This window comes from Odocoileus virginianus, chromosome 13 (genome assembly GCF_023699985.2).
Source record: "Odocoileus virginianus isolate 20LAN1187 ecotype Illinois chromosome 13, Ovbor_1.2, whole genome shotgun sequence".
NCBI lineage: Eukaryota > Metazoa > Chordata > Mammalia > Artiodactyla > Cervidae > Odocoileus > Odocoileus virginianus.
In genome coordinates, this window is record NC_069686.1 from 32,497,404 (window position 1) to 32,510,522 (window position 13,119).

At 36.5% G+C, this 13,119-nt stretch overlaps 1 protein-coding gene across 3 annotated transcripts in view; it reads right to left on the reverse strand.

Annotated features, from left to right (window-relative positions):
- Window positions 1-13,119, reverse strand: part of KCNJ3 (potassium inwardly rectifying channel subfamily J member 3) — a 176,385-nt gene that overhangs the window by 33,088 nt on the left and 130,178 nt on the right. Inside the window, exon 3 of one of the 3 annotated variants that reach the window (XM_020893071.2) lies at window positions 7,601-7,661. The exons of the other annotated variants lie outside the window; for them this stretch is intronic. Coding sequence (XP_020748730.1) covers window positions 7,618-7,661 — 44 coding nt within the window. The 3' untranslated portion in view covers window positions 7,601-7,617. The remainder of the gene's footprint in view (window positions 1-7,600; window positions 7,662-13,119) is intronic. 3 annotated transcript variants of the gene reach the window in all.

The following is a 13,119-nucleotide window of genomic DNA, read 5'->3' on the forward strand; positions in this document are numbered from 1 at the left end:
ACCAATTTTCAATTCCAGATGAAATAATGATTCGTGCTATGATCATCAATGGATACTAAAATCATGAAAAAAGTTGATGGGAAAATTAACAACAAAGCAACCTGTCTGGGACCACCTTCATCCCTCAACCTGTCTCCATCACTAAAGTGGAACAAGCAGATATTACATGTACCCTGATGTGATATGACATTAATTACACAGTATCAGCTTTGAAATATTTTTGTCAAAAAGATAAACCTAAATTGAACTATGTGTTTGGCTTTCACTTCCAATTCTCAGAAAACACACCTATAGATGTAGGTACATATTTAGTAAGACCATGAGGAAGCAGACAAGGTTAGAATGTAAGACATTCTGCCCACTAATTGTTTTGCTTTTTTAATTAGGTGACTGGAGATAAGGAACTGGGAGACTGGACTGTATATACAAGAGACACTTTGGATTCTGGGGGTAAAAAATCAGTGAGAAACTGATGAAATTCAAATAAAGTGTATAGTTTAGTTAATAATACTGCACCAATACTAACTTCTTCCCTTGGATCATTGTACTATGGTTATACAATGGTATATATGTATGGTTGTACGATGGTAACATTAAAGGAAGGAGGGTAAATGCTATTCTGAAATTTACTGTAATCTGCAATGTTCAAATAACTAAAATTATTTCAAATTTGAAAGTTAAAAAGAATGAGTGACATAAAACAAATGCAAAGTGCACAGTGTTTTTGCTTCCCGATTTGAACATTTAAATTACAAAGAGACATTTTTTAAGACAACTTTTGTGTGTGTGTGTGTGTGTGTGTGTGTGTGCGCATTCACTCAGTTGTGTTGGACTCTTTGCAACACCATGGACTGTAGCCCTCCAGACTCCTCTGTCCATGGGATTTCCCAGGCAAGAATATTGGAGTGGGTTGCTATTTCCTACTCCAGATATTCCTGACAAACTGGGAAATTAGAAGATTAATTCAATCTTAGATATACTTAATTATGTAGGTATGATAATAGCATTATGAATGTAGAAGAGCAAATTATTTTGAAAGAAACAAATACAGATGTAATTAGACATGAGTGTCATGGTGCCAAGGATTTGACTTTAAAATTCTATAGGAAGGGAAAAAAGGAAAATTCACACTGATGACTTTTCATTGATACGGGTTGAATCTGGGGATAAGTATATGGAAGTTCATTATAACATCCTTTCCACATCTGTGTTAGTTTTTAAAAAGTTTATATTCTGTAACCTCTCCTTGGTCATGCAATAAGAACAGAGTTCTGGGCTCACTCAGCCCTGACCCACATCATTCATGGCTATACATATGCTTTTGAATCCCACAACTGCCTTATGACCAGTGAGGGCTGCCTGGCAATCTCTGTGCCTACTGTGAGTCTGCCGGAGAATCTCACGATATATATAATAAAGAAAAGTTTTAATAACTAAAGCGCAAGTGCTATGGGATTTTTATTATACCAGCATGCTACCAACTTCCAAAAAACAAAATGTCAGATGCATCAGTCACGTTTGTTGGGTTGCCACAACAAAATACTTCAGATGGGGTGACTTAAACAACAGAAATTTATTTTCTAAAAATTCTTGAGGCTGGAAGTCCTAGATCAAGATACTGGCCAATTCAAATCCTGGGGAGAGCTCTGTTCCTGGCTTGCACACAGTCACTGTCTTGATAAGACCTCACATAGCCTTTTCTCTGTACAGGGGTGGGTGGGGAGGGGGAGAAAGAGAGAGAGAGAGAGAGAGAGAGAGAGAGAGAGAGAGAGAGAGAAATGTCTCTTTTCCTCTTCTTATGAAGCCACCAATCCTATTGGATCAGGGTCCAACCCGTCATGACCTCATTTAACCTTAATTACCTCATAAAGATCCTATCTCCAAACATAGTCACCTTGGGGTTTAGGGCTTCAACAGATGAACTTAAGAGGATTAAAATTCAGTCCATGGGGCTTCCCAGGTGGCTAAGTGGTACAGAATCTGCCTGCCAATGCAGGAGATACAGGAGACATGGGTTCAATCCTTGGGATGGGAACATCCCCTGGAAGAGGAAATGGCAAACCACTCCGGTATTCTTGCCTGAAAAATCCCATGGACAGAGGAGCCTGATGGGCTACAGTCAAAAGCGTACAAAGAGTCGGATATGACTGAGCAACTGAGCAATCCAGTCCACAGCACATATCAATGGAATATTTGTTCTGACTCTCCCACCACCACCAAGGGTGAGGGGAAAAACATCTCTGAATGACCAAGTGTGGCTCAGTGTTTTAATATAGGAACATGAAGGGAGAAACAATTATATAAAAATGATTAGTTCAGTCTCCAACAGACATATTAAATAAGAGAGTTTCTTAGTTGATGAATAAATATGACTGGTTAACTGAGTTTTACTTTTTGCGAGTTTTCTTATTGCCCATTTTCTGAATCCCAATAGGATAAATGTAAAACTTACTTGAGATGTGGATTGTATATAAAATACAGAAACAACCAGACAGTAAAACAAAGGCTAAAAAAATAAGACAATAGCATGAAATTAAAGAGGGGAGATTTAGCAATTAAAAAGCACTTCCCAATAAGGAAATCTATTAGAGCAGGGAAAGTTCTCCTGGGGGAAGTATTGAAGTCTTATGAACCAAGTCATTTCAAATCGATTAGACAAAATCATCAAAAATGGCATTAAGAGAACAGTTCCTCAGGAGGAAGATGGGGTGGAAGGTTGATTAGGTAATGTAACAGAACTGTCTCACCTTTAAATGTCCATGATTCTAAAATTCTGTAAGATTTTTAGACAGCTTGTTCACCCTGTAGAGACTTTAATTTCATTTTTTATGACATATTTAATAGGTGAACAGCAGCGATCATGCAAGCTTGGCCTGGCTTGCTCTCTGGGGCTTGGGTTACTGGCACCGCACTAACTATAGCTCCAATGTAAACCTCAATGAAACCAATAATTACTAAGTAATCCCTGTGCAGAATTTCCATCAGACATCTAAGGCTCATATCAGCACTGCTAATGTAGAATTATTGAAATTTAAATCAGAAGTGTTTATCCAACACTGTGATGAGATAAAGTGATTTGAGACTGCTTATCATGATTAAGGCTGCAGATTGCAGGTTATTATTAGAATGAAAAAGGAATATGCAGTAAATGGGAAGAAAACCAAACACGAGTTCTTATTATCTGGTGGAAGAAAAAGACTGTATCTTGAATGCAATTAATGAACTAAAATGATTGTACTAGGTGTTTTGTTATTTTCTCACATTAGTCACTTTTATAACTGAGGACATGCATAGATATGACACAATGCCTCAGGGCCAAATGACTTGGGAGAACAAAGATAAAGTCCTGAGTTGTTTAAAACCTCTCACAAGGCTTTATCCTTAAAATATGAAACTATTATTAGTGACTAAAGTAAAGGTCAATGAGAAATTGCAATATGGATAAAAGAACTAACTCTGAACTACACTTTAAAACAATATATCAGAATACATCTACAGAATAATTATCACACATACGAAAATGTCACTCCATGGAAGTTTTTTCAAAACTTCCATAAACTGAAAGTTTAATGGTAGGTTATTTACAAAAACATTTGCTGATTTATTCATAATTTTCTATCATCTTCTAACCCAAAGTTATGAAGAATACTGCCAATCAATACATACACATTTATATTTATTAAATAACACAGATATAATATTTTATAGTCAATTTTTAGTGCTTTTATATTTGCAACAGTTCACACATACTGAATGATATCTGTGGATGAGCTTTTCTTCCCCAAATCTAGTCTGATTTCCTTTGGTTTAAGAATCTCATGTATCCAAACACCACATTGTGTAAGATAGATAGATGATAGATAGGTAAGTAGACAGAGGTATAGACATATGTATATACTTGCATATATCTATAACTATATACACATAAAGATAGCAAGCTCCAAAATGCAACACAGATGAAGGGAAAAGCAAAAAACAAGTCAAAACCAAAAAAAACTATTATATTTTCTTCTGAGTCAGTGATAATCATACCGTACTGTGAAAACTATTTTCTAAAATGTACAACTTTTAAAAAATTCTGATCAAGTCCCAACAATCAATATTCCATTTTGCATAGTATGATGTACAGCAATTTTTACTTAGTGCAGCTTTTATGCAGAATGTTTTTGTTTGATTACATTAACTAATTTATTCCTTTTCATCAAAATATTCTGAATTTATCACAAAAATATGTTTATTAATTATTAAATATTAATTCTTAATTATTTCAATTATAAATAATCAAGAAAGAACCATATACCAGGCAAAGGAACACCCTCACAAAATACATTTTCTAATGGAAAGAGATACAAAAGATAGACAACTGAATGACATCATGCTAGAAAATGATAAGCTCTTTGAGGATTAATAGTGAAAGTGAAAGTCACTTAGTAGTGTCCAACTCTTTGCTACCCCATGGACTATACAGTCCATGGAATTCTTCAGGGCAGAATACTGGAATGGGTAGCCTTTCCCTTCTCTAGGGGATCTTCCCAACCCAGGGATCAAACCCCAGTCTCCTGCATTGCAGGCAGATTCTTTACCAGCTGAGCCACAAGGGCAGGAATAATAAAGCAGTGTGATTGATGGCACAGGCATCCATATGTTAGGTGTCAAGAAATAACTCCATGATGGGCAGATGTGTAAATAAAGTAAGCAAAGGAAACCATGAAAACATCTGGCAGAACCAGGGCTCATCAAAAGGACCATGAATGCAAAGGTCCTGGGGAGGGTGTCAAGATGGCAAGTAAGAACAACAGTGGTTACGAGGGGGCGGCGTGCACCATGACTGCAGGGCAAAATATGTGAGGCATGCATATTAAGAAAGGAGTCAGGGAGACTGCTCATGTGAACCTCATAGATTGGAGGAAGGATATAAGGAAGACAGGAAGGGGATCTATACCCAGTCAAATCCCAGGAGGGCTTCATATACACCTACTATACATAAGGTCAAAACTGGGTTGACTCACACACTTTTCATCTATTCAACATTGATTCTTTCTGGTGAACAAGGGCATGTGTAATAAACCTATAATTAAATTACAGAGAAGGACAATGTTGAAAGCCAACTCTATAATCAATATTAATGTCTAAGGCAGTTTTAGTAAAGAAAAAGAAGTAAAGAATTGAATAAAATCCACAGAATCTATTTGCTATTACTGATTATTAATATAGTCCTTTGGAACAGAATTAGCTGTTGATACTTGTTAAATTCCTGAGAATTCTCTACAACAGAAATAATAACCATGAATGTTCACCTCCTTAGGACTGAGTTAAATTCAAAACATATATTTAAGAAGCTAAGGAGGACCTTTTCCTTAAGCAGAAAGAAAACAAGGATATAGAAGAAGAATTATATAGAAACATGGCTTCCCAGGTGGCAGTGGTAAAAAATCTGCCGGCCAATGCAGAAGATGCAAGAGATGAGGGTTCAATCTCTGGCTTGGGAAGATCTCCTGGGATAGCAAATGGCAACCCACTCCAGTATTCTTGCCTCGAAAATTTTCTGGACAGAGGAGCCTAGTGGCTAAAAGACCACAGGGTTGCAAAGAGTTGAATGTGACTGAGCAAGCGCAACTGAGCACACACACAGACGTGACTCTAAAGGAAATGTTTATACTGAATAAAAGTCAAACAAATGAGGCAACTCTACTCTCCTGTCTGTCTAACTACTGGGGCTACGGCAGCTACTCCTGCACATTCAACATGCCATAAATACACCAGCGTTGTCTCTGGGGAAGTCACAGTGCCTGCTTTTAACTGTCCTACCTATTTATGGCTGTGATCTTTTCCAGAATTGCTATCTGGCTCTAAAAGTATTTTGTTAAATTGCCTGGTTTACAATAAATCCTTTTGTTACCACTGTATTCCTAGGATTTAACAAAGATCTTAAAATGTTCCTGGGTGGTCACCTTTCACAATAATGCACATAATATTACTGATTGTATATTTTTTCACCCAAAGGCCCTGTAAGGCATTTCCACTGAGATTAAATTATAAAAGAAAAAGACAAAAGAGTGAGCAAAAATCATTTTATTAGCTTACTATATTGTGATTTCCTCCTTTAAAATACTTCAGTTTTATATACAATTTCACCATGACTTATTCTATTATTGTGTGTGTGTGTGTGTGTTAAGTCACTTGTCATGTCCAACTCTTTGCAACCCTATGGACTTTAGCTTACCAGGCTCTTCTGTCCATGGGATTCTCCAGGCAAGAATACTGGACTGGATTACCATTCCCTCCTCCAGACAGTCTTCCTGAGCCAGGAATCGAATCTACATCTCTGGTGTCTCTAGCATTGGCATGCATGGTCTTTACCATTAGCAAAACCTGAGAAGCCATACAATTGCTATACCTATACATTATATTAAGAATGATACATTTGAAAACTTTGCTAATAATTCATAAAATGATATTTGTCCCCTTAGGAATGGAGCTATGTCATCAACGCCAAAAGTTACTTAAGTACTGAAAACCAAGAGAAATCACCAAAGTTAGTTTAAAAAGAAAAGTTATCTCTTTTAAAAAGAAAAGCTACCTCTTTTTTAAAAAATGTATGTATCAGGTAATAATCTTGGCAGAAATTTTGAGGAAGAAACAAGATAGGAGAGAATGTGTTCAGAATGGAATTGGTGACATCATTTAGAGAGAAAAATAGTAAGTGTGCAGTGAGTGACAATTCTGTAGACACCACAACAAGTTGATTAATATATGCATTTTTATAGCTGTGAGTTTTGAAAATTTACCTGGGACAAGTAAACCCAATTTTTAAACACATTATTACATGGATAATACATTTATCTCTAATGAAGTAGGGCATAATGTATAGTTCTTCATAGGTGAGGAAGGTGACAGTTGACACCATTAGAGTCTGTAACTCAAAATCTCACCCATTCCTAACATTTTGTTCTTAGGGCAAACAGGTTGAATTGATAAGATCAATAACAATTTTTTCATATTTTAGTTTCTATAGTGAAATCTGTTTCAACTTACTGGATGATGCTAACATTTAACATATTTTATTTCATATTTTGCCAAGATAGTCATAAAACTGACCCCCCCAATAATAAATTAACCTTGAACAGTGGCAGATCATCATATCTGTCTAAGTCTATACTCTCATCAGCAGTCACTTAAGTAGGCAAAACTAGGTAAGGAGAAGGGAAAACCGGAGTTAAATCTGGATCCTAACAGAAGAAAACTGTCAAATAGAATATGGAGTCAGACAACGGAAATGCAACTCTAATCCATGATTCAGAAAAAAAAGTAGAGTAGATCTCAGAAGACATGGATATTCTGCTCTCCAAGAAGAGACTTCATGGATGGTAGGTTCCTATCTAGTAATCTTTAAGTAGAGGCTGGAGGTTTGCACTTGGAAAAGACTACTGTGCGAGGCAGAAAGAAAGTGGGGCACGGCTGCAAGCTGGTTACTAGTGAAGGCACATAGACTAGGATAAAACAAAAAACATGGGACAGCAGCCCCTGCTGACACTAAATATATGAAGAAAACTCTTTAGCCATTCAAAATAATGTTTAGGGGTATATTCCAGATACTTACTCTCTATATATCCTGGGTTAATAAGTTAACTTCAATTCCTTACTAACATCAATTCCCGCATCTGAAAAAACAGAAATGACAGTAATAATACCTAGCTTGTCTGTATTGCTGGGATTAACAGAGACACTGAATGAAAAGCATATAGGAGACACATAGAAAGTGCTCAATAAATTTTAGTTTTGATTATTATTAATATCCATAGTATCTTTAAAATGAAGCTTTTATTGCCCTTTTTCCAGCTTCACTCACTGACTATGTCATGTGTCAGGCAATCTGATTGCATATGACATAGCAAAATAATCTGTAAACAAACTATTTTAATGTCTCTTGACCTGGTTATGGGAGAACCAAATTAATCAAAACAAACTTTTGTAGAGCCCAAATCAACTGCCAGTATTGTACTGTGCCTCTAAGAATGAGAAAGCAGATCTGTCAATGCTTAAAAACAAAAGATTCTTTAGTCTGAAAAAAAGGGGGTACCATGGAGACAGAATCACTGACTTCCCATGAAATCAATATCCTATAAAAAAAGTGAAACAACTTTAGAAAGTTTCTAATTTCTAACAGAATTCAAAAGATTCTGTGGCTTTCACAACAGAATGGTTATAATACACTAGGAAAACTTAGACTGAATTTTTTTAAACACTTATTTAAAATTTTTAAAAAATATATATAGCTGATTCACTCTGTTGTATAGCAGAAACTAGTACAATATTGTAAAGCAATTATACCTCAATAATAAAATTTAAAAAAATTTAAAAACCATACATATACACATATGTATATATATATATATATATATACATATATATATATATATGTATATTAACTTTTGTCCTTACACTTCTTTTTCAATTAACAAATAGGACAAGTTTAGTATGCCCCACACTATGACAAGGCAGTTTGTCAAAATTTTCTTGATTATATAAGTTTCTGTTTGGTTGTACTGAGCTTTTGATCACCACTGCATTAAGAGATCAATTTGAGTAAAGTTTCACCCTTCTAATACTGATTCCTCTCATTGAGGGTGATGACATTCAAATTTTCTTTTGTATAATAGTCAATAGGCATTTATCTGAGGAATAAATAAATCCCACTCAGTGACGTTTGTCATGCTCTTAAAAATTTCAAGTTGATTCAAGATATTTTTGGTGAATTAAATCTTTTTCCTCTTACAGAATTTTCTACTTAATTGTCACTAGTAAGAAAGGCTGCTGAGTGAGACTTCCTTTGCCCAACAATTGACACCTAGGGAACAACCTAAAACCCAAGAAAGTTTTTAGAAGTTTTAAAATTTTTATTTTAAAGAGAACTTCAAGCAACAGGGACCACACCTTCCTTCCAGGCTTGTTAAGTGTGGCAGCCACTATGCATGCTCTATCAGTTGTGTTCGACTCTTTGTGACCCGCATGGACTGTAGACTGCCAGGTTCCTCTGTCCATGGGATTTTCCAGGCAAGAACACTGGAGTGGGTTGCCATTTCCTCCTTGAGGGGATCTTCCCAACCAAGGGATTGAACCCATGTCTCTTACATCTCCTGTATTGGCTGGTGGGTGGATTCTTTACCCCTGTGCCACCTGGGAATTGGATGAAATTCCACCCGTCTTTGTGGCACACCTGAAATTCTCCTTCTCATGTCCTTTTTCACTAACAGCTCAAAGTACACTGAAAATTGCTTCTTTCCTGGACACGCTGAACCGGGAGCATGGAGCAACTCACGGCAGTGGGACAGGAATGGACAAGAAGGGATGGGATGGGGGTTCAGGATGGGGAACACATGTAAATCCATGGCTGATTAAAGTCAATGTATGGCAAAAACCACTACAATATTGTAAAGTAATTAGCCTCCAACTATAAAAATAAATGGAAAAAAAAATGGACAAGACGTGGTGGAGCAAGGGCTCATGGTTAGTTGATGGATGCCAAAGGGAGACAAAGCTGCCACTCTCCAAGGAAGTGATGGAGGGGCTTGAAACAAACTTGAAAACTGTTCCCAAATATTCTTGTCTTTCTTGAGGAATGTCTTCATTAGCAGAGGCTCCCAAAGAATAAAAGCATAGGAAATCACTTGAGAGGCATCACCCTCTACTCCCTATAACTTCATACAACCTGTCTTATTTTTCAGATTCATTTATATATTTTTTTAAATTTATTTTATTTTTCAATAGAATTATAGTCATTTTATAATGTTATATTAGGGATCTAATTAAAAACTTCTGTGCAGCAAAGGAAACTGTCAGCAAAATAAAAAGACAGCTTACAGAATGGGAGAAAATTTTTGCAAATGATGCGACTGGCAAGGGATTAATCTCCCAAATATAGTAATAGTTCATATAGCTCCATAAAAGTAAAAAAATGGACAAAAGACCTAATAGACATTTCTCCAAAGACATATAGATGACCAAAAGGCACATGGAAAGATGCTAAATATCACTAATTATGAGAGAAATGCAAATCAAAATAACAGTGAAGTATCACCTCACGTTGGTCAAAAGGCCATCATTAAAAAAATCTACAAACAATAAATGCTGGAGGGCTGTGAAGCAAAGGGAATCCTCTTACACTGTTGGTAGGTATGTAATTTGATACAATCACTATGGAGAACAGTATGGAGGTTCCTTAAAAAACTAAATAGAACTACCTTATGACCCAGCAACCCATTCCTGAGCACACACCCAGAGAAAACCACAATTCGAAAAGGTACATGTGCCCAGTGTTCACTGGAGCACTGTTTACCACAGCCAAGACTAGGAAGCAACTGAAATGTCAATCAACAGATGAATGGGTAAAGATGTGGTACACAATGGAATAATACTCAGTCATAAAAATAATGAAATAGTGCCATCTGCAGAGATATGGATGGAACTAGAGACTGCCACACAGAGAAAAGTAAAGCAGAAAAGAGAAAAACAAGTATCATATAATATCACTTTAATGTGGAATCTAGAAAAATGATACAGATGAACTTACTTGCAAAGCAGAAATAGAGACACAGAGGTAGAGAACAAATGTAGGGACACCAAGGTGGGAAAGAAAGCAGGGGGAAGGGGCCGAATGAATAGAGAAATTGGGATGGACACATATACACAGCTATGTACAAAATACATAACTAATAGCAACCCAGGCTTCCCTGGTAGCTCAGCTGGTAAAGAATCCACCTGCAATGTGGGAGACCTGGGTTTAATCCCTGGGTTGGGAAGATCCCTGGACAACGGAGCAGCTATCCACTCCAGTACCTCTGGCCTGTAGGATTCACAGAGTCAAATACGACTGAGTGACTTTCACTTTCACTGACAACCTACCATATACTACAGGCAACTCTACTAACTGCTCTGTGGTGACCTAAATGGGAAGGAAATCCATAAAAAAAGGGGACATATGTATAACTGATTCACACTGCTATACAGCAGAAACTAATATAACACTGTAAAGCAACTATATTCCAATAAAAACTATTTTTACAAAATAAATAAAAAGGAAAAAAAGTCCACAGCTTGTCATTTAACACCTCCCCGGTCTATCTCTCTTTTGACCATGCCTTTCAGAAGATCTGGGTATCCCCAAAAGACTCTTCCCTGGTAGCTCAGTGGCAAAGAAACCTTCTGCCAATACAAAAGATGTGGGTACCATAGATAATATACATGTTTCGATGCTGATCACCAGCCTAGGTTGGATGCATGAGACAAGTGCTCCGACCTGGTGCACTGGGAAGACCCAGAGGGATCGGGTGGAGAGGGAGGTGGGAGGGGGGATCGGGATGGGGAATACATGTAAATCCATGGCTGATTCATGTCAATGTATGGCAAAACCCACTACAATACTGTAAAGTAATTAGCCTCCAACTAATAAAAATAAATGAAAAATAAATAAATAAAATAAAATGAAAAAAGATGTGGGTACAATCCTTGGGTTGAAAAATCCCCTAGAAAAGGAAATGGCATCCCAGTTTCTGGGATGTATTCTTGCCTGGAAAATCCTGTGGACAAAGAGCCTGGTAAGCTTCAGTCTGTGTGGTCACAAAGGGTCGGACACGACTTAGGGACAAAATAACAACAAAAAGGCACTTAATTCTTCCAGCATGGCCTTTCCCACTCACGTTCCTCACCTGAACCCAATCAGACTACAGCTGGGTTTAAGTAAGTTTTTAACACTTAGAGTACTGCTTGGAACATAGTAAGTATACAGCCAATGTAATAAATACATAAAGATGGAAAAAACATTACCAAGGCTTTATCCCACACTGAAAAACACCTAATCATTCTATTTCCACCCTGGGCAAGAAAATGCAAGAGACATACACTATAAATTTTTTGAATAGTGAAAGAACCACCTATAAGCAGTGGGAAATAAAATATTTTTATTCTGATAAAATTTTATTAAAGGGTGAGACCAAAGCCCTTTCCAGGAAAGTAAGTTTATTTTTTTTTTTTTTTTTTTTTTTTTGGAAAGTAAGTAATGTATTTATCTATTATAGATTCTTTTTACTGATCTAATAAATAGCTTAGTCACAAATGAGTTCAAATAAATATTTAAATTACATTTTTATCTAGTTAATTTTGGCTTGATTTTATTTTTTAATTCATGGGAACTTTATATATTTTTGAATATTTTTCAAATAGTAAACCTGCTGTTATAGTATCATTTAATAATTTTTAAAAAATAAAATGATTTGAAATGCAAAGTTTAAGATATGCTGAATCTATTTCTTGGTCCTGTTCTGATTAACTTTTCTGTATATTCTTATGCTCAGTTCAGTTCAGTTCAGTCGCTCAGTCGTGTCGGACTCTTTGCAACCCCATGAACTGCAGCATGCCAGGCTTCCCTGAATTCTTATGCTAGTATTATTTTAAGTACATAATCTCTTAATTTCACAAACTACTTTTACTGGCCCATATTTTAGCCTATCTAGTAGGCTCCCCTGGTGATCCTATGGTAAAGAATCTGCCTTCGATGCAGGAGACCTGGGTTCGATCTCTGGGTTGGGAAGATATCCTGGAGGACGGCATGGCAACCCACTCCAGTATTCTGGCCTGGAGAATCCCCATGGACAGAGAAGCCTGGTGGGCTACAGTCCATGGGGTCACAAAGAGTCAGACATGACTGAGTGACTAAGCACACAGTAGGACATGTTTTTAAATATGCCCTTGTCTTATCTGTTTCTCTTATTCTTTGACCCTTAATGTAGAGAGTCTCAATGACCTTTAAATTCTAATTTATACACTACTACGTATAAAGTAAATAACTAACGAGAACCTACTGTATAGCACAGGGAACTCTACTCAATGCTCTGTGGTGACCTAAATGGGAAGGAAATCTAACAAAGACAAGATATATGCATACATATAACTGATTCACATTACTATACAACAGAAACTAATACAACATTGTAAAGTGACTATCCTCCAACAAAGATTAAAAAAAAAAGTGCTCTGCACATACAAATGTGGCACTAAATTTTGAAAAATTTATAATACAGAAAAGTAAAACAAATTTTACACATTATATAGATGCGCATGCAC